This window comes from Equus quagga, chromosome 20, assembly GCF_021613505.1.
Source record: "Equus quagga isolate Etosha38 chromosome 20, UCLA_HA_Equagga_1.0, whole genome shotgun sequence".
Classification (NCBI taxonomy): domain Eukaryota; kingdom Metazoa; phylum Chordata; class Mammalia; order Perissodactyla; family Equidae; genus Equus; species Equus quagga.
In genome coordinates, this window is record NC_060286.1 from 10,292,836 (window position 1) to 10,318,952 (window position 26,117).

Here is a 26,117-nt window from a genome sequence, read left to right on the forward strand (position 1 = left end):
GTTTTCATTGTATAGGTCTTTCACCTCCTTGGTTAAATTAATTCCTAGATTTTTTTTTCTTTTTGTTGTGAGTGTAAATGGATTGTATTATTGAGTTCTCTGTCTGTTAGTTTGGTATTAGAGTATAGAAATGCATCTGATTTTTGTAAGTTGATTTTGTACCCTGCAACTTTGCTGTAATTGTTGATTATTTCTAATAGTTTTCTGATGGATTCTTTAGGGTTTTCTATATATACAATCATATCGTCTGCAAACAGCAAGAGTTTCACTTCATTGCCTATTTGGATTCTTCTTATGTCTTTTTCTTGAGAAATTGCTCTGGCCAAAACCTCCAGTACTATGTTGAATAAGAGTGGTGAGATTGGGCACCCTTGTCTTGTTCCTATTCTCAGAGGGATGGCTTTCTGTTTTTCCCCATGGGGTTTGATGTTGGCTGTGGGTTTGTCATATATGGCCTTTATTATGTTGAGGTACTTTCCTTCTGTACCCATTTTATTGAGTTTTTATCATAAATGGATATTGGATCTTGTCAAATGCTTTCTCTGTGTCTATTGAGATGATCATGTGGTTTTCATTCCTCATTTTTGTTAATATAGTGTATCACATTGATTGATTTGCAGATGTTGAACCATCCCAGTGTCCCCAGTATAAATCCCACTTGATCATGGTATATGATTTTTTTAATGTATTGCTGTATTTGGATTGCCAGTATTTTTTTGAGGATGTTTGCATCTATGTTCATCAGCGATATTGGCCTGTAATTTTCCTTCTTTGTGTTGTCCTTGTCAGGCTTTGGTGTCAGGGTGATCTTGGCCTCTGGCCTCATAGAATGGTTTAGGAAGTGTTCCATCTTCCTCAGTTTTTTGGAATAGTTTGAGAAGGATAGGTTATAAATTGTTGAATGTTTGGTAGAATTCTGCAGAGAAGCAATCTGGTCCTGGACTTTTATTTTTTGGGAGGTTTTGATTACTGTTTCTCTCTCTTTACTTGTGATTGGTCTATTCAGATTCTCTCTTTCTTTGCTCAGTTTTGGGAGGTTGTAAGAGTCTAAGAATTTATCCATTTCTTCTAAATTGTCCAATTTGTTGGCATATAGTTTTTCATAGCATTCTCTTATAATCCTTGTATTTCTGTGGCATCCATTGTAATTTCTCCTCTTTCATTTCTAATTTTATTCATTTGAGCCTTCTCTGTTTTTGTCCTTAGTCTGGCTAAGTGTTTGTCAATTTTGTTTATCTTCTCGAAGAACCAGCTCTTAGTTTCATTGATCCTTTCTAGTGTCTTTTTTGTTTCAATTTCATTTATTTCTGCTCTAGTTTTTATTATTTTCCTTCTTGTGCTGACTTTGGGCTTTGTTCATTCTTTTTCTAATTCTGTTAGGTGTAGTTTAAGATTGCTTATTTGAGACTTCTCTTGTTTGTTAAAGTGGGCTTGTACTGCGTATGAATTTCCCTCTTTGGACTGCTTTTGTTGCATCCATATGAGTTGGAATGGCATGTTTTCATTTTCATTTGTTTCCAGATATGTTTTTATTTCTCCTTTAATTTCTTCAATGATCCATTGGTTGTTCAGTAGCATGTTGTTTAGCTTCCACATCTTTGTCTTTTTCCCAGCTTTTTTCTTGTAGTTGATTTCTAGTTTCATAGCATTATCATCAGAGAAGATGCTTGATATGATGTGGATCTTCCTAAATTTATTGAGGCTTGCCTTGTTTCCCAGCATATGGTCTATCCTTGAGAATGTTCCATGTGTACTTGAGAAGAATATGGATTCTGCTATTGTTGGATGGAGTGTTCTATATATATCTATAAAGTCCATCTGGTCTATTGGTTTGTTTAATTCCACTGTTTCTTTCTTGACTTTCTGTCTGGATGATCTATCTCCATTGATGTAAGTGGGGTGTTGAGGTCCCCTGCTACTATTGTGTTGTTGTTACTATCTCCTTTTAGGCTTATTAATAGTTGCTTTATGTACTTTGGTGCTCCTGTATTGGATGCATAAATATTTATGTGTTATGTCTTCTTGGTTGGAGTGTCCCTTTTATCATTATATACTACCTCTCTTTGTCTCTCTTTACCTCTTTTAGCTTGAAATCTGCTTTGTCTGATATAAGTATGGCAACATCTGGTTTCTTTTGTTTGCCATTGGCTTGGAGTATCACCTTCCATTCCTTCACTCTGAGCCTGTGTTTGTCTTTGGAGCTGAGATGTGTTTCCTGGAGGCAGCACATTGTTAGATCTTGTTCTTTAATCCATCCAGCCACTCTGTGTCTTTTGATTAGAGAAGTCAATCCATTTACATTTAGAGTGATTATTGATATATGAGGGCTTAATGCTGCCATGTTATTGCTCCTTTTCCAGTTCTTCTGCATTTCCTTTGTTTCTTGTCCTGTGTATTTTGGACTACCAGTTCAGTTAGGTAGTTTTCTATGATAGTTTTCTTAATTTTCTCCTTATTTATTATTTGTGTCTCTGTTCTAATTATTTGTTTAGTGGTTACCATTAGGTTTGTATAAAAAAAAATCTTGTAGATGAGATAGTTCATTTTCTGATAGCCTCTCATCCTCTCATTTCCTTAGACTAAGGTGATGCCATCCCTTTCCTTTTCTCCTAAGTAATTTTTTGTCACATCTTATTCCATCTTGTGTTGTGAGTTTGTGGTTAAAATGATGAGATTATATTTATTTTAGGTGTTATCCTTCCATTTAACTTTGATGTTATAATTGTTTGCTAATCTGTTCTTATAGAGAGCTGCAATTTTCTGATTTTGCCTACCTATTTATCTCCCTGCTCATGACTTTGTAATCCATTTCTTTTTTCTTTTGAGGTGTGAGGGGCTTCTTCAGGATTTCTTGTAAGGGGGGGGTCCTGTGGCAATGAACTCCCTTAGCTTTTGTTTACCTCGGAATGTTTTTATTTCTCCATCATATCTGAAGGATATTTTCACTGGATAGGGTATTCTTTTTCTTCTTTTTTTTCCTGCTTATTTCCCCAAATCCCCCCAGCACATAGTTGTATATTTTTAGTTGTGGGTCCTTCTAGTTGTGGCATGTGGGACGGTGCCTCAATGTGGCCTGATGAGTGGTGCCATGTCTGCACCCAGGATCCAAACCACTGAATCCCTGGGCCACTGAAGTGGAGCACGCAAACTTAACCACTTGGCCACGGAGCTGGCCCCTGGATAGAGTTTTCTTGACTGAAAGTTTTTGTCTTTCAGAATTTTGAATATATCATTCTACTCTCTCCTAGCCTATAAGGGGTTACTGCTGATAAAGCCACTGAAACCAGATTGGGGTTCCTTTGTAAGTTATTGTCTTCTGCCTTTCTGCCCTTAATATTTTTTTTTGTTTTTGACTTTTGCCAGCTTTACTACAATATGCTTTGGAGAAGGTCTTTTTACATTGAAATAGTTAGGAGATCTGTTGGCCTATTTCACTTGTATTTCCAGCTCCTTCCTCAGGTTTGTGAAGTTGTCAGCTATTATTTCTCTGAAGAAGCTGTCTACTCCATTCTCCTCTTCGCGACTGGAATACCTATAATCCTTAGGTTGCGTTTCCTAATTGAGTCAGATATTTCTTGGAGAATTTCTTCATTTCTCTTTTGTCTTAGTTCTCTCTCCTCCTCCATCTGAGCATTTCTGTATTTCTATCCTAAAAATTGCTGATTTGTCCCTCCATAATATCAGCCCTGTTGTTCAGGGAGTCCAGAGTTTTCTTTATCTCATCCGTTGTGTTTTTCATCTCCAACATTTCTGCTTGGGTCTTCTTATAGTTTCAATCTCTTTTGTGAAGAAGTTCCTGATTTCATTGAGCTGTCTATCTGTATTTTCTTGTAACTTGTTGAGTTTTTTTATGATAGCTATTTTGAATTCTCTGTCGTTTAGATTATAAGTTTCTGTGCCTTCAGGATTGATTTCTGGGTACTCATCATTTTCCTTCTGGTCTGCAGATTTAATATATTCTTTCATACTGCTTGATAGCGTGGATTTCTGCCTCTGCATAGTGATAGTATCTAGTCGCAGCTTCCACCTGTTGCCACTGGGTGGGGGTCAAGACCTGTATTTTCTGAGCCCACTGTGATCCGCTGCTCACTCGCTCTAGCCACTGGCTGCTTTTCTGTCTGTGTGGTGCTCTGGCCAGCTGGCTGAGCTGGAGCGCCAGGCAGGGGGAGGGGTACTTTCTTTCCCCTGCATGATCCCGGGAGCATTCTCATTCCGCCCTCGCTGTATGATCTCCTGGGATGCTAGCTTGATGAAGATACCCCTGCTATGGCTTATTCACCTCTGTGTGGGGCTTTCTTACGAGCTGTGAGGGAAATTGGAGAGTGATGGTGTTCCTGTAGAGGACTGCCCCTCCCCCCTCTCCTCTTAGAGCTTTGTGCAGTCCTGGGGTTGCTGCCTTTTGGGAGGAAGAGAGGATTCCCCTTACTTCCTTCCACTTCCTCTGGGGGTTCCAGCACCTCCATCTTCAGACATATGGCTGTGTGGGTCTCTCACACGTCTTTTGTGTTGTGTGAATGTCCTCTGTTGGTATATGAATGTCCTTGTCATTGTATCTTAGAGGAGAGAGTCGAAGAGGTGAGCTTTCTCCACCATGATGCTGACGTCATCCTCAACAGAAGTTATTTTTTTACAAGGAAGTATGCCCTGTTTAAGGGAAGTGGATCAGAAGTTTCAAGTGGAAAGTATTGGCCAATGTAAAAAAATTTTCTGTGGTTGGCTAGAAAAGGTCAAGCTATAAGCCTGGGGACAGCTATTACTGTTCAGTCCTACAACTAAGTTTATATTCTACGGCATATTTAGTAAATAGTGAGTTACAACTTGATAAAAAACAAATCCTATGAGCCACAGCAGCTGTAGGCTTCCCACCTCCACTCACTGATACTGAAGCTACCATTTGCCCTAATATAGCTTCAGGTCCTTTGCTAAATCCTAAAAAAAGTGTAGTTAGTTACCTTTTAAACACTTCAGACTCTGAGGGCTTCACTAGATGTTTATGATGTTTGCATTATATCAAGGCTTATCTTTTTTGGATAAAATTAATCTCATGCAAGAAGCAGAATTTAAATACCGACTGCCTTAAGCATGAATCTCCTTCAGCTTGACTGGGCAGAGGGGCCCAGGCAGAGTCCTCAAGACCTTATCTCTGGTTTCTTCTGGGTGGCCCCAGCTGGCTCTAGCCTTGTTCTGTCCTTGTGCCTGACAGTCACGGGATTTGATCTCATTGTCCAGGGCATGAAGTGTTGTCACTTGTCCAGTATGGGGTGCTCACCCAAACCGTCTCTAGTGAGTAGAGTATGTCTGTCCTGAAAAGGACGTTAGAATAGTGTCAGAGAGTATGCTGAGGAAGCAAAAAGAAAGCTTTCTACTGCAAAGTTCCCCTTTATTACTTCCCTGCAAATAACCCTATGGCTCAGACCCTAAGCCAGAAGAGAAATTTGGATGAGGAACTGCATAAGTAAACTTACAAAAGTTGGAAAGAATTGCTGGTACTAATCTAATTTACTTTGTTTCCCTCCACCCCGTTTCATGCACCCTATTTGTTATACCTGCTTTTCCCATGTGTTTAATCTGATGTCTTTTCCATATGGCTGGTTAGCTGTATGTCTGGGTTTCTTTTTCATTTGAGTGTAGGTTTTCTTCCCACTCTCCTATGAGTCAATGAATGGATCTTTGCTTAAGCTGCTCTTAAAAACCCACAGCAAGAAGGACACATGTACAAGTGCCACTTTGTAGCTAAAACCCTAGAGCTGAGAATATATACTACCAAAGAAGGAATGTTTTTAGGAAGATTTCTTTTTGATGCTAAGAACCTGTTTTTTGTGCAGTTGTTCTGAATTTTCCCAGTTAGGCGGCATGTGAAGGAAGGCAGCTTCCCCCAATTCTCCGATGCACATTGGCTTTTCTTTCAGGGGTGCAGATTGCTGGAAGGCATGCGGTGGTGGTTGGGCGCAGCAAAATAGTTGGTGCCCCGATGCATGACTTGCTTCTGTGGAACCATGCCACAGTGACCACCTGCCACTCCAAGACTGCCAAGCTAGACGAGGAGGTAGGGGGTAGAACATGTTCTGTGGGTGCGTGTGTGTGCGTGTGTGTGTGCGTGGACAGGTGTGCGGTGGGGGTGTTCTCACATTACGGGAATAGGTAACATTTGAGTGTCAGAAACTGCCATGTACTTTACCTCATTATCTCATTTAACCCCTATAACAATTCTCTGATTCTTGTTTCATTTTACAAGAAGAGGAAACAAATTCAAATTAAAAACTTGCCCAAGTTTATACAGATTTTGTTCTGTCTACACCAGTCCACCTCGTCGTAGATGGGGATTTGCAGCGTAGGAGCTGGAATTGACCCTTGGCAGCCAGATCCCAGATTTGTAAAAGTGGTGGCCTCAGAGGTGGAAGTGCTCCAGAGGGGGGTGTGGACAGTGGTCCTGTGACATGTGTTGCAGGTTGTTCTTGACCCCTGCCTCTGATTTGTGAGCACAAGAATTCTCACATGTACACATCCCTGTTGAATCTCTTAGATGTGGGGAGAGAGCAGGAGAAAGGCCCAGCACCTTCTCTTTTAATCCTCCCCAAGCAATGCTGTGCGTAAGGTGGTGGTCCCCACGTTCCATAGGACAGGGAACAGTCTCTGGATAGTATATAATCAGGGACATCGTCCTAGGCCTCTGGCTCCCAGTCTGTGCTCTTCCCTGCCTTGCAGGTTCTCATCAAGTTCCCCGTTCAATGAACTACTGAGTGAAAGGGGAGCTTCGTGGTGTGTGTAGGAATAAGCATGGCGTATGGGGAGCTGTCAGAGACGGTGTGTGGCCTGCATAGTATAGCTGATGGCAATGAGGAAGTTCATACAAAGTTTAGGGATGTCTTTTTCCACTTCTGGATTTTTTTATGTTTCACTGTTTAATTCCTGAAGTCAGAACCCTCTTTCCCTAGGTAAATAAAGGTGACATCCTCGTGGTTGCAGCTGGTCAGCCTGAAATGGTGAAAGGGGAGTGGATCAAACCTGGGGCAGTAGTCATCGACTGTGGGATCAATTACATCCCAGGTGAGTGTTACTGGAGGGGGAAGGTGGTTTCTGCTGGAGGGCTGGGCAGAGGAGGATGTCCGGGTCATCGTATGAAGCGTAAGTGAGAACCCTTGTCCTGTTTTTTTAGGCTTGAAGTGCCAGGGCTCAGAGCGATTGGCCTGCCCACGGGTGCACATTTAGTAGATGGCAGAGTTGTCCCTGGCTAGCAGGTTTGCCTGATGGCAGAGCCCGTGGTTTCAGCCATTGGGCTTTGTGGTTTGGGAGATGACAACGTCCAGGATGGATGGATTTAAAAGACAGGGTAATCTTTGCAGAGTGCTGTGAGACTCCAGGAGAGGGATTCAGTCTGCCAAGAGTCCTCTAGGAGGGCTTTACGTAGAAGGCATTTGACCTGGGCCGTCTCTAGGCAGAGAGGATAAAGCCAGCCTTATAGTTATGTCCATAACTGTACTTGGCATCCTCAGCCCTGACTTACTCCTCGCTCCCCTGTTTGGTTAATGACATCACCATTCTTCCTTCTCACGAGTCTGAAATCTTTTAGTTTCCCTCCCAATCATTCCATATACGGATCCGTTTTTAAGTGTTAGGAATTTTTTTCCTGTCTTCTCTGTTCTGTGTCACTACTGAGTGTCACCCTCTCAGCTGGATGCACTGCTGTGACTTTCTCCCTGGTCTCCCACCGCCAGCTGACTCCCTCTCATCCATCTGTGTGCTCCTGCCATATGCACGGACTTCACGTGGACCATAAGCCCTTTCCTCCCACATCACTTGTCAGACTCCTTAGCCGCATACTGGTTTTAGCCACCCCCATGGTTTCAGCGGCCATTTTTCTCACACACGCTTGTTAATGCCTGTCTTAAACAGTTGTAAGATAGACCGAGTGCCCCCCCGCACCTGTCTTTTTGTCCTTTGCAGCTATGTGGCTGTATCTCTAGTGCAGCAGGGTGTTCTTTCATCATGAAGTTTCCAGACGTAAAATTTGAAAGGACAATAAAGTGACTACTTGGGTATATACCTCGTAGATTCAAGAAAGGAACAATCTTTAATCGAATGGCTGTTTCTGTGCACAGGCAGTCCCGCCCCCAGGCCTTGGGCTACACAACTGAGTAAAGCTCAGCCGTGAGCCTCACTTTCAACCACTTCCTCCCCACCTGCCCTCTGAGATGGCCGTGCTTCCTTCCAATCCTTGTCTGATTCCCCTGCAGCAAGGGGTGATCTCTCCTTTTGAAAATCCTTCTTTCCCTCCTCCCCTCTCGTAGGACTTGATGTCCTGTGCTCTCCTCCATTAGATAGTCAGCTCCTCAGGGCAGTGGTCTGTGTGGTGCCAGGTCCAGCTTTATGCCTTCTGACAGCTTCTAACTCATATCTGTTGACGGGAGTTATAGCAAGAGTATTCTTTCTCTTTTTCCATCTCAAGTTTGAAATACAGACACAAAGCTGCCAGGAACATTAGTCACTGTCAAGCCTTCACTGTTTTTAACCTCCCTCCCACTCTCCCTACCATGCTTTTAAGACAGTAGCTCATAATTGATCACTCATTGTCTTGTAATGTAATTATCTAATGAGTGATAAAGAAATTGCTCTCCTACAACTCCTCACTTTGAGTACTTGCAATGTGACATTCAAGCTCAGTCTGTTTAAAACCTTGCATCTTCTCTATCATATTTCTGCTTTGGGCATTTTTTTCGATTAGATTTGAGAGACAGAAGAAACACCTGGGTGGGGATCTGGAGTCTTGCTGATAGGTATGAAAGGTTGACTTAAACATGAAACTTACCATCCCCTGTTCACGTGTATTCCTCACGTAGATGGTAAAATGTGGATAAGATCAAAGCAGTACCTTCCCTCCTGATCACCTGTTTTTACTGATCCTGGGTACACAGTTGAATAAGTATCTGTGAGGCTGGATTTTATTGTTCTGCAAGCACAGCAGAATTGCTGAGTTACAGACCAGTGGGTGGGCTGGAGGTCCTAAAGACTGTTCTTTGCTGTGTTCATTTTTGAAGCCCCGTGTTCTACAACTGGGCCATTTGTTGATTCGTATTTTGCTTATGTAAGTCATTTGCATGGTCCTGTCAGAGATAACATCATAAATCACTTGCCAAATTAAGAATGAATTAAGGTATATACTCTTTTTTTTCCAAAAAGGGAATATTTTTTAAGATTCAATTGCAGAGCAGAAACTATTGGCCAGAGAAACACATAAAAGTATTCTTCCCACTGGGCTTACTAAAGATAATTTGAGAAGGGCTGGATTAGTGGTAAGTGTTTTATTTGCAAGATTTATAAAAAGAGGGAACAGATTCCCCACTGTGACCCAATCCAGTCTCAACCTATCCAGTGTAGTGACTTCCATACTGGACTCTCTTCTTGGGCATCCCCACATTAAATGCGAAGGAGTCAAGGCTCAGCTGGATTGTAAGCTGAATTTTGTACATATAATTCCCAGTGAAAGAGATATTCTAGGGCTGAGATAGATAACCAGAACCTTTGTTGGTTACTGAAGCCATACGCTTAGACTGAGAAATGGTCATTTTTTCCACTGACCGCATCGTACTTTCCATGAAACACTGTGCATCAGCGGGCACTCGGATCAACCTGATAGTGTTTGGTTAAGGAGCAAAACAGCTCATCCACTGCAGCATTTAGTTGTCCAGGAATTAATATATCTCCTATATATGGAGAAACATAGGGCGAAAGTGGTTACCATTAACAAATAGAAAGAGGGGCGGGGTATTTGAAAATAGTTGAAACTGACTTCAGTGTTGGACTCTTGAAACCTGTGCACAGGGCAAATGCTTAACTGTATTTCTTGGCATTTTGAAACGCTTTTAGTGGTTGTGAGAGGAAATGTTCTGCCGTAGCTTGCTGCTTTATAATCATCTAGAAATCTGAAATATCCCAAGGAGTTGTGTTCACCAGTTGTGTGCATATAGAAAATATCTCATGTATCTAGGAAGGGAAGAGAAACCCTTACGTTTGGAGATTGCTTTTCAATTTCAAGAACGTGCACAATTTCTCACTTGATTCTCAGCAAGCTTGTGACGTGGGCAGTGCTAATCCTTCTTTGCATCTTTGGGCTTCTGATCAGTAAGGAGCACACAGGGGCTGAGGACTAGCAGTTAGCAGAAGAGCTTATCCTAGAGCCCACGTCTCTTAATTCTGGCATTTTGGCTGACCCTGAAGCTTCCTGTCTCTCGGTTGTGACAAGCCCAGGGTTTCACCAGTTCAGATCCTGGGCACAGACCTAGCACTGCTCATCAAGCCATGCTGAGGCGGCGTCCCACATGGCACAACTAGAATATACAACTATGTACTTGGGGAGCTTTGGGGAGAAGAAGAAAAATAAAAAGAGGAAGATTGGTGACAGAGACAGATGTCAGCTCAGGGCCAATCTTAGGGGAAAAGAACCTGATAGGTTTAGAGTCCTTTAAAAAAAATTTTACCAGTCTAAAACTCTGTGGATTATCACTTTTTGGCTGATGGATACCATGACTACGTGTATGCCCTCTCTGAAACTACTTCAAAGAGAAGTAGTGAAATGGCTAAGATCCCACCAGATGCTGCCTCGGGAGCCTTAGAGCTGCCGGGTCTGGCTGACCCCACCCCCTCCTGAGAGTGCACCGCCACCGAGTGTAGGAAGCACCTTGTGTGAGTGAGCAGTGATGCATCATTGGGCTTTGTTCTCTCCAATAGCTATTCTTTGCTGGTAAGATTTGTATTTGTTCTTGTTTCCTTTAAGGGAAGCATAATTCTATTCTCTGCCTTTTGCATACATTTAAGTAGCTGCTTGTCTTTGGAATTGGATGTTGAATTGTTCCTCCAGCTCACGCGTGGAGCTTACAGAATGCTGACAGTTGCTGTAGAAACGGTATCTGGCAGCTGTGACATAGTTGGAGCTTTGTGCACCCAAAAAATTCCTTTGTAGGCCTTGGCAAATTGTCATTTTAAAAGGTGCTCATTATATGCTGGGTAGTTGGCTTTAAGAATTAAAAAACAGTTGGTATTTTATTTGCCACCTGACAGACAACGAAAGGATTCTCCTGGTTCTGAAAAACCACTCAAACATCTTGTGAATTTTTGCAGGTAAAATAGGTTTCTCCCTAGGAAATAGCAAACACCTGTCATCCTGTAGCTTTTAAGTAAAGTAGGCACTGGAGCCAGAGGGGACTACACACTCTAAACTTGACTTAGTTTTTGGAACAAGCTGTCATAATTGAGCAGTTAACTTAGAAATAAACACCAGGATTGCAATTCTGAGACTTTGATTTTTTTCCCCCTTGACCAGATGACACAAAACCAAATGGGAGAAAAGTTGTGGGTGATGTGGCATACAGCGAGGCCAAAGAGAGGGCGGGCTTCATCACTCCTGTTCCTGGGGGTGTTGGGCCCATGACGGTGGCAATGCTGATGCAGGTGTGTATGAACAAAAGTTCCTGTAATAGTTCTAAGAAACTGATAGAATTCAAGTTACAGCCTTTCTCCCCAAGTAGAAATGTCATAAAACCTACTCAGAAGCTAAGTAAGGATGTGAATCTGTTGCAGAGAGAAAGGAGTGGAAGAACAGAGAAATAGAACCAGTCATATTTGTAGAGTAAAGTAGAGATGGCACAGTTTAACTTACTTTGGAGTGTAACTCCAGAAAAAGGAAAGTGCAAACACACTGACTTTGCTAGGTGTATTTTGGCTTGCTTGCCCGTCTTAACACACACCAACTGATGTGAAGAGAGGCAAGGAGCCAAGGGCATTTTAGGTCCCTGTAGACTCTGGCTTAGAATTGAAGCGTGTTAATAGGTGGATCAAGAAGCTGTTTGTGAACAGGAATGACCCAGGATTTGGAATTGATGTGGGGGGTAAAACAGTTATCTCTTCTAAGTTCCATTTATGACATTTTGTTTAGAGCACAGTAGAGAGCGCAAAGCGTTTCCTGGAGAAATTTAAGCCAGGAAAGTGGATGATTGCGTATAACAACCTTGACCTCAAGATGCCTGTTCCGAGGTAAAAATAAAATTTTACTAGTTTAGGGGGGCCGGCCCCATGGCCGAGTGGTTAAGCTTGTGAGCTCCACTTTGGCAGCCCAGGGTTTTCCTGGTTTGGATCCTGGGCACGGACATGGCACTGCTCATCAGGCCACGACGAGGTGACGTCCCACAGAACACAACCAGAAGGACCTACAACTAGAATATATAAATATGTGCTGGGGGCCTTTGGGAAGAAGAAGAAGAAAAATAAAAAAAGAGGAGGATTGGCAACAGATGTTAGCTCAGGGCCAATCTTAGGGAAAAAAACCCTAATAGGTTTAGAGTCCTTTAAAAAAAATTTTTACTAGTCTAAAACTATGGATCATCACTTTTTAGCTGATGGATACCATAACTACGTGTATGCCCTCTCTGAAAGCACCATCAGTGGTTGGGTTGGGTCATTACTGGGATGGGATTAATTAATCCCAGTGAATAAAGATTGATATATATTTTCTGTATTTCTTTTAAGTGACATTCAAGTATCACGATCTTGCAAGCCAAAGCCCATTGGTAACCTGGCTCGAGAAATTGGTCTGCTGTCTGAAGAGGTGGAATTGTATGGTGAAACAAAGGCCAAAATTCTGCTGTCTACACTGGAACGCCTGAAGCACCAGCCTGATGGAAAATATGTGGTGGTGACTGGGTATGGTTTTTATTCATTTGCCAGTTGATTCTTAATATTAATCCTGATTATTATTCCCAGGGGTTGCATTTACACTTAACATATATATGTGGAGGTTCCTTTAATTTTGTTTTAGCGTTTTTCACATGTATTTTGTGTCATTTGTTTCTTACGGCAACCCTGTGAGGTAAGAGTAGATTACCACCCTTCAGAGATGAGAAAATTTGTCAAGGTTATCCATCCAGTAGGGCGAAGAGTTAGGTCTTAAAACCTAGCCTTCAGATGGAATCACCTTTTTTTTAACCCCCAATTCATCAATTCAGTAGATGTATGGAGCATTAATTTTTATTGCTCATTAAGTTACATATAAAAGCTAGTTTTTGAGACTAAATTGAGAAATTACATTATAGCAGTGTCTCTCCAAAGTATGTTTGTCCCTTACAGTGAGAACAGCTAACATGCAGTAGTCTTTTTTTAATTCAAAATTGGGTGGGGGGGGGGGGCCAGCCTGGTGGCGTAGTGGTTAAGTTTGCGCACTCCACTGTGGCGGCCCAGGGTTTGCAGGTTTGGATCCCGGGTGAACCCACATAGCATTCATCAAGCTGTGCTGTGGCAGGCATACCACATACAAAATAGAGGAAGATTGACACAGATATGTTAGCTCAGGGCCAGTCTTCCTCACCAAAAAAAGTAATTTAAAATTAGGGGAAATTATAACTAAGACTCTTGGAAGAGATTTCTTCAGTTCTTTTGTCTTACTATTCAAATTAAGAGTCATTCTCTGTGGTCTGTTAGGTCTGGCTTAGTGATTCACATAAACTTAATTTTCCTCTTTTGCTTTCATCTTGAAGAATAACTCCAACGCCCCTGGGAGAAGGGAAAAGCACAACCACAATCGGGCTGGTGCAAGCCCTTGGCGCCCACCTTCATCAGAACGTCTTTGCGTGTGTGCGGCAGCCTTCTCAGGGCCCCACCTTTGGAATAAAAGGTATGGGGGGCTAGACCTTGGCTGCCTCTCCTTCGGTCCTCCCTGGCCCGCTCGACCCTTAAGGGCTTAGACACCAGGAATGTCCTCCTCACCCCGAATCATGGTGCTTTTGGGAAAGGCTTTCATCGCATTACCCCAACCCCTGCTGTCACTATTTGAGACTGCACAGAGCTTCCCTGGGTGAGTAATCTGTAGGCAGGGGTGCTTTATATGACTAATAGTCAACTGTCACAGTAACAGTAAAGGTAGTCATGGCCACTGATCACCATGCTGACTTCTGGGAGACAAGGAGAAGCCCTACAGATGTCCCACCCATATGGAATAAGAAAAGACTACCGTTACTGAGTATGTGCTTTGTGTGTGGTTTTGTGCTAAGCAGTTTGTGTGTATTATTTTACGTTCTAATATAACGTAGTATTATCACCATTTTACAGTAGCCACACTGGGACTTCAGAGATAACTTGGTCAAAGGTGCTGTTGTTGGGTACCGGAGTAGACCTGAAACGATACCATCAACAAGAGTGTTTCTTCTGATTGGATGAAAACATAACCTTTAGTAATCATACTTCACCTTCAGTTTTTGACAGCTGCAGTACTGCAAACATGCTCTTTTAATTAAAATTATTTTTGTTAATTGTAATAAGTTCTTAGAGGTAGCTTTCTCATTTGCCTGGTGATGAGTATCACATACTCTGCTTGTTCTCACGATGACTGCAGTGTGAGATAGGGTCCGCCTTGGCCCGTCTGCCTGTTGTGTTGATGTATTTTATAGATGTGCTGACCTAGTTCTGCTTTTGAGCTTATCAGCCTCCTTTCAACTCCAGAATGAGCCTTTCTCTTGTTCTGCTTATTGACCCCAATATTCTTTTCCTTTTGTTATGAATTGCCCCATTTTCATTGTGTGGTCTCTGCCTCACAAAAAAACACAAAATCTGTACCTTAGATTGACATTTATCTCACTGATAACCTGGACATTTTTGACTGACCTTTCATTAATAATCCAAACAGGCAGCAAAAATCTAGCAGTTAAGCTGTTTTATAACATATGTGTCCTATTTAGGAAGAATTGCAGTCTCTGAGTTTGGTGTATTTTAAATATTCCCTTTTTAAAATGCCAGAGTAATGTTTATGAGAGTAGGAAATTGAACAGATTTGCCTTTATGTAACCGTAGGCTGGGTCTTTTAACAAATGTTAGGAATCATGGGAAAGCTCTTTCTAAAGATAATGAGTAGGGATGTACATGTTCATGATTTTGTCATTTAGACTCAGATTTCAACTGAGAGACTATTCAGCATGAACAAGATCAGATATTTTAGCTTAATAAAATTAGAAAACACTTGATCAAATCTGTCCAAATGGTTGTAAAAAGTAAATAAATAATAGCGTACCAGTTACAAAAACCTCTTTGCTTTTATTTGATTTCCACATTATGGAGAAGCAGGCTTAACATGAGTCCTCACCCTTGACCTATCCTCCAGGTGGCGCTGCAGGAGGTGGCTACTCACAGGTCATTCCAATGGAAGAGGTAAAGTATTCTGGGATTTGGGTTTTTTGGGTTTTTTTGCTGGGAAAGATTTGCCCTGAGCTATCATCTGTTGCCAATCTTCCTCTCTTTATTTTCCTCCCCAAAGCCCTGGTACATAGTTGTATATTCTAGCTGTAGGTCCTTCTAGTTCTTCTTTGTGTGCCACTGCCATGGGATGGATACTGACAAATGAATGGTGTGGTTCCTTGCCCGGGAACAGAACTTGGGCCGCCGAAGCAGAGTGCACTGAACTTTAACCACTAAGGTCATCAGGGCTGGCTCAGGATTTGGTTGAATCAGACTCCTTGTTATACTTTTTCCTTCTAGAGATTAATCTTTATTGTAGAGCTGTTAGTGGACAAATGACTTGTTTCTCAGCAGAAGCAACACTTAAAGGAAAAACATCTTAATTTGCAGACTTATAAGACAGCTTAGTTTTTTGACATGACAAGGACTTAAAAGTCTGGTTTTCAGGGGGAATAATAACCTTAAGCAGGTGATCAAATGAAGCATAAGATTGGGAAGAACCAACACTAAGTGAATTCAGGGTAGTAACTACAGAAATGGGAACAATGTATAGGCGTAGAGTTGGGCTGCTCCAGTGTAGTCTTCTTGCTGACTGTTTAAAGGACATGAGTGTGTCCTCAGCAATCCGGTGTTGCTGTTGATCCCGGTGGTGTGGCACTTGTGGTTACTGAGCATGTCACTTGGGGAAAGCACATTTCTTCTGAAGACAGTCAGGAATTGATGTTTGCAAGAGTGCCCTATCTTGGGTGTTCGTCCACTAGCTGTGCTGCCGTTAAGTTTTCCATTGGCTTTACCATAGGGATGATTTGGTTGCAATAGAATGAATGTTGGAAATTTGCAGAGAAGTTGGAAGACTAATGTGGCTTCTGCTCTTTTGTAGTTTAATCTCCACCTCACTGGTGACATCCATGCCATCACTGCAGCTAATAACCTTGTTGCCGCAGCCATCGATGCCCGGATGTTCCACGAACTGACCCAGACAGACAAGGTAGGCTGCTGTGGCACTATGGGCACTTTTGAAAGGGTTGAAGCACCTGAATTAATGTTGGTCCCTTGGGTGCTGATGATGCAGATAGCAAGGCAGTGGGGTTCTGCTCATTTAAAAGCCCTTTTCCTCTTTTTTTTAAGGCTCTCTTTAATCGTTTGGTACCATCAGTAAATGGAGTGAAAAAGTTCTCTGATATCCAAATCCGAAGGTTACAGGTAAGCTTTCTTCTTCCTTCTTCATTTTTTTGTTTTTAAATTTTTTTTTTTTTTTTTGGAAGATTAGCCCTGAGCTAACATTCCCTGCCAATCCTCCTCTTTTTGCTGAGGAAGACTGGCCCTGAGCTAACATCTTTGCCCATCTTCCTCTACTTTATATGTGGGACGCCTGCCACAGCATGGCTTGACAAGCAGTGTGTAGGTCAGCACCCGAGATCTGAACTGGTGAACCCCGGGCCGCCGAAGCGGAATGTGCAAACTTAACCACTCCGCCACCAGGCTGGCCCCTTCCTTCTTCATTTTTGATATTGTGTGAAATTGAGTGACTGATAAGGAGGTAAAAATCTCCATAGAGTAGCTTATTTTGGATCAAGTTACATCCATAACCATAGTCACAAGGTCATGATATACATAGCAAAGATTGGTGGTAGATGTTATTTCTTGTTTATCTATAAATTATAAGTGGTTAGTCTTGAAATAAATAGAGCACTGATGGCCTGCCCTCAGCTTAGAAGAAGAGTGACATTTCCTGTACAGCGTGGATGGGAATCAGGATGCCATCATGGCAGCATAGCAGCTTTTAGAGTTTGAATCTTGGCTTTTTCAGCATTGGGACCTTAAGCAAGAGTGGTTACTTCTATATTTTACTTGCATTTCTATAACAAATACATAGTCATTAAACATGCTCTGTACCGTATGACCCAGAAAGCCCACTCCTAGGTAATTACCCAAGAGAAATGCAAACTTGTGTTCATACAAAAACGTGAATGTTTTTGGCAGCCCCGTTAATAATCTCCAAAATCTAGAAACAACCCAAATGTCCTGTAGTGGATGAATGGATAACCAAACCGGTACAGCCATGCAGTAAAAAGAAATGAACTCTTGATAAACACAACAACCTGGATGAGTCTTCAAGGCATTATGTTGGGGGGAAGAAGCCAGTGTCAAAAGGTTGCATACTGTATGTTTCCATTTCTGTGACTTTCTCAAAAAGGCAAAGCTCTAGTGATGGAGAACAGATCAATGGGTGCCAGGGATTAGGGGCGAGGGAGGATGTGACTATAAAGGGATAGCACAAGAGCGTTTTAAAACTAAAATGCAAAAATATATTCCTATGTTGCTTTTGCACAGGAAAGAAATTGTATATATGTATTCTTCAGACAGCCTGGCACGTGTGCACATTCAGTACATGGTATATGCTGCTTATTATCAGTAATAGTTATACTCAGTTTATTTTTAATTTTTTGCAACTTTGTATTTTGATGCTGTGAGAATAGCTCCCCTTTACCCAGATGCATTAACTGTTTGCATTTGTTTACTTGTTTTACAATTCTGTCAGGATTTATATATATGCATTTTTTCCTGAACTTGAGGAAGAGTGACTTTTCTACAGTTTGATATTCCTTAGCTTATTTTGTTTTCACTCCCCCCACCAATCATAAGCATAAGGTGAGTCAACTATTGCCCTGTTTTATAAATGAGTTCTGTTCTGCCAGGCATGAAAGTACCATGGAAAGAGCAGACAACTTCTAGCCCTACCTCTGCTGATGGAACTTTCTGCAGATGTCGGCAAGGGCTGGACTAGGGGTTTAAATGATCCTTTAAAAAAGCTCTGGGATTTAAAATCAAGGAACTTGTCCAAGGCCACCCTTCCCCGGCCAGGTTGGGACTAGATGCTTGGTCTTCTGTTCCCTGGGTCCCCGGGCATCCTCTGCTGCTCAGTGTTGTCGCAGTCTGCCCCCTGGGTGCTCCACCGAGAAGGGGCTGTCAACAGCAGGTTCTCATTCCAGCAACTGAGGGGTTTGCTGCCTTCTGTAAACTGTCATGTTGTGGGCTTGTGAGGCTCTTTGACAGGCCAGTGAGCGCCTGCTCTGAAAAGACCTCTGAGGTTTTAAAACCAAGGCCCCTTAGCACAGGAAAGGAACTGTGGGAAGAGAGGGCTTGCTGGAGCCCCCCACTCGGATCTACCAGGAGTTAGAAGAAAGGAGAAACATTTTGTATGCATTTTCCATTTCGGGATGTGACTCGGGTACACGTTGTAAATAACTAAAATTTCCAAGTGCTGTAAGAAGGAAAAGGCACACTTTTTGTGCCTTTTGGACCAGTAAGGAGGGGGTGAAAGTACAGTGCTACCTGAAAAGCATGTGAAAGTGATTTACGTTGATTGTTATTGATTGATAGTTAATTTTGCCCTTCAGGTACTTCATTTGAATTGGGGTTCCCCGTTGTCTGATTGAAAAAGCTTCACCCATTGCTTTTTCCTTTCACCGTGTTTGGGCTTGCTGAGTTAGTACTGCGCTTCTTGGTCACTCAGCGTCTTTAGGGCTAGATTTAGGGCATGCTCCGGTGCTCAGTTACAGGGACAAGCATGTTGTACCACCTTTGTACATGTGGGAGTAGGAAAAAAAGGTTTAGCCAAAGGGCTCCTAGTTCTCCCTCTGAATTTAACATGGTTTCTATTTCCTAGAGGGGACCCTGTCTGGAGATAGAGATTAATTTTTTTTTCCTTTATTATGCTTCTGTTTGTTTTGTCTTATTTTATGTTTTAATTTTCCTGCCTCTTCAGAAACTAGGCATTGAAAAGACTGACCCCACCACACTGACAGATGAAGAGATAAACAGATTTGCAAGATTGGATATTGATCCAGAAACGATAACTTGGCAAAGAGGTACCAGAGTGGGATGCACCCCATTTGCCGTGGGTATACTGCAAACCCCATTCCCTCCATGAGCGTTGTTCAGATGTGAGGTGCAGAAGCTTGAGTGTCTGTGTTTTCATGCTTAAAGCTTGACTGAGGTGGTGACTTACTCGTTTTTCTGGTCACCTCCATCAGTAGCTTTATTAGCTGTAATCCAACCTCCTTTTGTTGGGGTAGTTGGACATTTGGTTAGCTATTCAGTGTTGATTGGAGTGAGGGTGGTTTTAAGGAAGTTCATGCATAAACCAAAAATAACATTTTGCAAGTTTCATTTTATGCAAAAAGTCTTAGTGTCATAAAGTAGAGAAATTATGTTTAATCACTTCTTGAATCACGTTGCCCTTTATTCTCAGAACTCTTGTCTGGCATAAACGACTTGATTTTTCTTGTAGTTCTCTAGCTTGCCTACTCATTTTGCCTCATTTTATTAAATTCTCTTGTAACAAAGTAGGTAGCCTTCAGGGTTCAAACACTTGGCAATTCAGTGAGTGAGTTGCCTGGTTTCACTGCCATGTGCTGCTTTTCTCCATGGACAGCTGTCACGGCTTAGAGTTTTATTCTGTACCAACGGTGCATCCATCTATCCCGTATCACTGCAGAGAAGGAATTTTTATCCAGTTGTGCGGAATGCAGCTAATGGCAAATTTATTGACTGTTTTTGTGATTTTCGTTGGCTTAGTAACTGTTGGTAGCTAATGGCATTTTAAGATGACTCTCTTAATGTGTAAAACCACACTGATATTTCTCTTCCATTGCTTCAGTATTTTTATACAGATGGTATAATGTTTGATGAGGAATAACCTAAAGATCCATCTTAAAAATGTAACATCTCATTCACTTTTCCTTTATTTTATGTCTAATTCATGCTTTCCAAGAAAGTAGAAGCAGACAAGGAAAAGCATAGATCATACCTATTGACTGGCTATTTTATACAGAGAAGTTAGATACAGGGAACTTGACAGTATATTTTTTGAAAAATAAGGATAGGCTCCAACAACACATTATGTCCTCTTACCAAGTGAGGGGGGTGCATGTCTGTGTCTGGGTGTCTGTGTCTCTGGGTGCTGTATAAGACACTGCTTTTGGTGTTTAAATTATTAGTCTTTATGGAAAATAATTTGGCATGTTATCAAGTGCCTTAAAAACACCCTTCCTCTTTGACCGATTTAGAGTATGAACTGGTATGTTGTTCATTTTGTGTTTTGTTATTATTATTTGGCATGTTATACAAAAAGCAAAATTGGGAGTACACTAAAATGGTAATGGTAGTTAGTCCTGGGATGTAGAATTAAGATTAGTTAGTTGGTTGATCTTTGCCATGTTTTCCAAGTGTATACAGTTGGATAGATATTGTATCATCAGAACAGAAATTATTTCTTCTATGTGTGCTAAAGGCAGGAGGTCAGTTACCCAGCATGCTTCAAAAGGCATTTGCCCTGGCCCTGAGTTGACGCCTCTTGTGTTTCTCAGGATGGTGTAAGGTCAGTGAGTCATCCCACAGAACAGCAACACAAACCTCAGCCTTTTGAAACACTGTGGTCTGCTCTGTTTTTCTTGTAATATGGAATATACTTTAAAATAGATTCCAGATTCCTAGTTAATAGCTTGAATTCTCTAAACAGAATAAATCCAAGCCACTCCACATTCCTTTCTTTAAAAATAATTCCTGTATATTTATGGTATGTGAACATCATTTCTTAACTTTAACCCATATTCTAGCTTTGCCATCAATTTTGAAATCAAATATCAATAGTCATTAAGTTAGACTTGTTGCTTCTAAACTCTGCAGATTCCTTTAACTTTGTGGTCCATTTACTAAAAATGGTTCTGTATCTTCCTTTCTACTGTAGTGTTGGATACCAATGATAGGTTCCTGAGGAAGATCACAATTGGACAGGCTTCAACGGAGAAAGGGCACACACGGACGGTAACTCTGTTCCTTTCTAAGTAAATTGCTTCATGTGAACTAGATTCTTGCTGCTTCCCTCCTCCTCCATCCTCTCCCCTACGACTGATACTGCCAGGTGTTGCTCTGCCTTCTCCCTTTTAAAATGGAAGTGAGTAGGTGTGTGGTATTGAGCGCTCCTGACAGCTTTTGCAATAAAGCAATGTGTCACCTGTGTGTTTTTCCCCCAGCATTTTTTCCTGGAGGTGGAGTGCCCCAAGCGAATAGCCTTGCACATAAATTGTTGAAAATTGCTTCTTTTTTGTGGCCATTTTGCAGTATGTCTCTTCGGTTTCACAGCGTCCGTGTTGTTCCCTTGTGTTAGGGAACCGTGACCACATGATTACAGGCTGCCTTCACACGGATCGTTGGTCCTGCTAGCACATTTATTTTTAAAAATTGACTACTCAAGGTCTTGGGATAATTAATTACAAATTTTTGCTATTGGAGGATTATTTTCATTAAATTCTTTGTGTTCTACTCTGTTAATTCTTCTCAGCTATTCGTTTAAGCCTCGGATGCAAACAAGGATGGCTTTTGTAGTTCACACATCTGGTTTCACACGGTTTTCCCTGTTCTGTCTTTTCCCTGCCAACAGGCCCAGTTTGATATCTCTGTGGCCAGTGAAATCATGGCTGTCTTGGCTCTCACCAGTTCTCTAGAAGACATGAGAGACAGACTGAACAAAATGGTGGTGGCATCCAGTAAGAAAGGGGAGCCCATCACTACTGAAGATCTGGTGAGTACCCAGGCGCTGGGGACCTGGTAGTGCACCTGTGGCCTTGTCCTGGGCTCTCTCAGCAGTTACCAATAACACAAATTACGCTGTACTTCAAATGCTGCAATTAACAAATCAATTCAATATGATTTTGCTACTTACAAGATAATTATGAAATTTATAAAAAGTACTTCATAGTGAATGATAGGTGGTACGCTCCAGTAATAGACCCAGGTTTCAGGTGGTTTAAGCAACATCTTCAACGTGTCAGTATTTCCAAGAGCCAATGTATGACTTCAACTTGCAGAGAATGAACATCAAGAGTCCAGGTGAGGCCCCTGGTAGCAGAGCTTGGAGTGGCACCCCGGCCCCTCCCCACAGGAGGCCTCTCTGAACAGAGGCCAATGACCACTTAGGAACAACTCATTATCCAGTTCATCTGATGGTCCTTTTAGGCTAGTTCTCCACTTCAGGGTTATTCTGAACTGTCTGCATGGTATATGAGGTTTGAAAGGAGATAATCTCATAGATTAATTTTTTAAAAGCCTGTGTTGACATACCCCAAAATGGTTGGCCTGTGATTAGCGATATCACAGTCAGATGAATTCAGAAAAGGGGGCAAACATTAATTTCCTCTTTTCACAGTTAATATGTGTAAGAAAGAAAATTGTTTTAAATTTTTTCTGCCCAGACCAGAAACTTAGAAACTCATTAAAACTGAATATAAGTAGGATCCATAGCTTTATCTTACTTTGTCATCAGTTGGGTCAGCTGTGCAACCACAGTGGCTTACAAGAGGGACCTGATATTTAAGAGTTGGTATTGAACTCCTAGGTAAATTTTCTGTTTCAGCTTTGGGAAACACAGTGAAGTTGGTTTATAGCCATTTCTGACCAGATACTAAAGGTACAAATAATTCATTACTCTAAGAACTAGATTTCCATGCAGTAAACTAGTCTAAAATGGCTTCCTCTCATCAGTCAGCAGCAGAGCTTGATTGAGATGCTTGTTTCCAGAAATTACATGTGAATATCATTTTCCTTCTATCTGTTCTCCCTGCTTAAAATAACTGGTAACTTCATAGCATATCCAGAAGAAAGAAAGACATACATGGATCATCTCGTTCAGGTGAAAGTACTAATTGGTCCAAGATGGCTAAAAACGGGAGACCTAAGAATTTTAAATTTTGGTTTCAAGAGGCTGGGCTTTGTGCCGTACCTACGCTGGTGCCTTTGTTTTGTAGGGAGTGAGCGGCGCGCTGACGGTGCTCATGAAGGATGCAATCAAGCCCAATCTCATGCAGACGCTGGAGGTGAGCCTGGGACTCTTGCCTTCCTGAGCTGGTTTCCATGCTCGCAGTGGAGTGGATGTGAAGCTCAGTTTGCTTGGAGAGCCAGAGACCTTCTCTGGCTGCTCATCTCTTTCTTCCCATTCTTTCTCATAGTTGTGACTAGGACATTACTAAAATATAAAAGAGGCGGCTTTGTGTTTCCCCTCTGGGAAGTTGTTTTCTTTTGGACTCCAGCTCACTTTCATCTGTTGACTGTGTAATTCCTTTTGAAGCAGGACGGGCAGCTTCGTTCCTGATGTCTTGATTTCCACAGGGCACTCCAGTGTTTGTTCACGCGGGACCGTTTGCCAACATCGCGCATGGGAATTCCTCCATCATTGCAGACCGGATTGCACTCAAGCTTGTTGGCCCCGAAGGGTTTGTAGGTGAGTATTTTTGCAAAATCAGGGAATAGGCTGTGTTTTTCTTTTAACATCAAAGGAGTTGGGATGGCATTTTTACAGTTGCTTTTCTCCTAACTTACAGTGACTGAAGCAGGATTTGGAGCAGACATCGGAATGGAAAAGTTTTTTAACATCAAGTGCCGGTATTCTGGTCTCCGCCCTCACGTGGTGGTGCTTGTTGCCACTGTCAGGGCCCTTAAAATGCACGGAGGCGGCCCCACGGTGAGGACTGAGAGTTGGAAGAGACTGATTCTCAAGAATGTTCTGAAGGCTACGGGAAGCTGGGTGGCTTGCACCTCTTTCTTCATTAAGCTGCTATTGTCCTCATGATTAGTAGGGGGCTGAAAGCAAGGGGTGTGCAGATAGTTCCTGTGCTGGCCGCCTTCTCACTCGTGGGCACTACCAGCTCTCGGCATTTTCACTGGGCCAAAGTTGGCATCATGGCCTACCTTTCTGAGGAAAGCCCGATGATATCGAAAGCCTCCAAGGACAGGCACTTGGCTATGCCCACAAAAACCTCCTTTGTGTTCAGACTGTTCTTTTTAAATCTGAGTCCCATTTTCCCTCTAAACAGCGACGCTGGCTGCCAGCCAACCAACCCATTTAGCTGAGACAGAGGTCAGCCCCTGCTTGAGAGGTGCGTGCTGCTGGGGCCACCCGCAGTCTGGAGCAAGAGGGGGAACGAGAACAGTAGATGTGCTCAGACTGGCTCTGGGTGCCAGAGAGAAACAGAGGTCAGGAGGGGTTTATCTTCACCTCCACCCTGAACTTTGTGTTTTCCTGAGTTCCTACTGGTTAGAAATTGCACTTTTTATCCTATTATTTTGACACTTTTTCTTCAGCACCTACTTGTGAAGATGTGCTAGTTTTCAGAAATTTTGGCAGAAGTGTTAAATTCCTCTCCTCTAGGAGCTGGTCTGGGAACTTGAGAAATGAGACCCCTCTCACCTACAGAATCAAATCAGTCTTTCGTAGTGTAGTGATCAGAGTTTCTCCTAGTCTAGCAGTTCTCAAGCATTTTGGTCTCAGAACTTCTAACCATTGGGGGCCTGAAAGAACTTTTGTTTAGGTGGGCTATAGCTATTGGTATTTACTGTATTAGGAATTAAAACTGAGTTACATATTAACATAAATAACATTTTTTTAAATGAAAAGTTACTGTCTTTTCCAGAACAAAATTTAGGCATCGTGCATTTCTCAGGTCTCCTCAGGATCTGGCTTAATTAAAGACTGCCGGCTCCCCACCTTCTGCATTGGAGCTGTTGTCATAGCACATGTCACATGGGCTTTGGGGAAGTCTGTGGTACATTGAGCGAGAGAATGAGAGCGAAAAGGGCCACAGTATCTTAGTATTGTTATGGGGATAGTCTTGACCGCATAGACCCCGTGGGAGGATAGGTCCCCAGACCACGCTGTGAGAATCAAGCCATAACACAACCCCAGCACCCTCTGCAGTCTTGCTTGTCCCCGAGTTAGCAAAAGTAGTCCTAACTCAAGAACCCTCTTCTGCCAGCAGCGCAGGATGACTCCCTTTGCTTCCCGATCGTAATGAGCATTTCTCTCTCTTACGCCCTCTCACACCATCGTACCTCCCTCCCTTCTCTCCTCCTGATCTCATGGTCTGAAAAATGCTGGGCGCTTCACCTGGGCAGCACTGAGACGGGGGCTTCACAGGCACAGCTCTGTCAAGGGCCCAGGCCCACTGCTCACATTGCTTGTGGAGCTACATGTAAGGCCCAGAACATGGCAGCTCAGGTCCCTGCTTCCTGCCCTGCTTTTCCATGCCCCCTTTTGGAGTTGGAGCACCGTAGTGTCTCTGAGAAATAGGAGCGCACCAAGCTGAAAAGCTGAGGGCTTTTTAATCATTGTCCATTGCCCACAGCGGGGTCCTTGGAATTGGCACCTCCACCCCTGCACGCATCCCTGTGGATGCAGCTGGATGGAGCCACCAGGCACCTCCAGGACAACGAGCTCACTGCTTAAGTATTGTGACACCTTTAAATATCCTCTGATAGAGGAAGATGATCCTGTGTGGTTTTTCCCTCTTGTTTCCCTTGCTCATGCACCCCAGTTCAGCTCCTGAAAGGCGTGGGTTGGCTCTGGGGACCCGCCCATGACCCGTCATAGCCTCCCTTGGTGGACATTTCAAGTGGCCTTTGCAGGACTGACAGCTGCCTCCTCCCCCCACTCACCTTTACTTCCACCCGACTGCTGTGTGCTTCACTCATTGAGGTTATTGCCCCTGCCCAGAACAAAGCCCTCCCCCGCCTGCACAGGTCCATCCTGTCCCACCTCCTTAACTCAGGCCACAAAGGTCTTCTGCTCTGCTCAAAGCATCATTTTTTTTTTTTTTTTCTTTTAGTGGCTCAAGACCGTAGCCATTGATTGTCTGTTTTCGTGGGTCAGGAATTTGGGGGTGGCTTAGCTGGGTGATTCCCGCTCCAGGTCTCATTTTTGTTCTGTGTTGTAGGATGGGTCACATGCCCTAAGTCCTTAAGGCAGGAAAGCACATTATACTGTGGACATCCCCGAGCGCACACCCTCTGGGCTTTAACGTGTGGCAAGCACCATTTTAAGCTAAAATCTAATTGTGAATAGAAGATGC

At 42.7% G+C, this 26,117-nt stretch overlaps 1 protein-coding gene across 1 annotated transcript in view; it reads left to right on the forward strand.

Moving 5' to 3' along the window:
* LOC124230744 (C-1-tetrahydrofolate synthase, cytoplasmic) overlaps nucleotides 1–26,117 on the forward strand; it is a 62,111-nt gene that overhangs the window by 23,827 nt on the left and 12,167 nt on the right. The window contains exons 7-21 of the mRNA XM_046647073.1: nucleotides 5,910–6,046; nucleotides 6,936–7,047; nucleotides 11,318–11,445; nucleotides 11,930–12,027; nucleotides 12,520–12,693; nucleotides 13,524–13,660; nucleotides 15,140–15,186; nucleotides 16,094–16,201; nucleotides 16,342–16,416; nucleotides 18,983–19,085; nucleotides 20,966–21,042; nucleotides 21,659–21,799; nucleotides 23,022–23,090; nucleotides 23,383–23,494; nucleotides 23,595–23,734. Coding sequence (XP_046503029.1) covers nucleotides 5,910–6,046; nucleotides 6,936–7,047; nucleotides 11,318–11,445; nucleotides 11,930–12,027; nucleotides 12,520–12,693; nucleotides 13,524–13,660; nucleotides 15,140–15,186; nucleotides 16,094–16,201; nucleotides 16,342–16,416; nucleotides 18,983–19,085; nucleotides 20,966–21,042; nucleotides 21,659–21,799; nucleotides 23,022–23,090; nucleotides 23,383–23,494; nucleotides 23,595–23,734 — 1,658 coding nt within the window. The remainder of the gene's footprint in view (nucleotides 1–5,909; nucleotides 6,047–6,935; nucleotides 7,048–11,317; nucleotides 11,446–11,929; nucleotides 12,028–12,519; nucleotides 12,694–13,523; nucleotides 13,661–15,139; nucleotides 15,187–16,093; nucleotides 16,202–16,341; nucleotides 16,417–18,982; nucleotides 19,086–20,965; nucleotides 21,043–21,658; nucleotides 21,800–23,021; nucleotides 23,091–23,382; nucleotides 23,495–23,594; nucleotides 23,735–26,117) is intronic.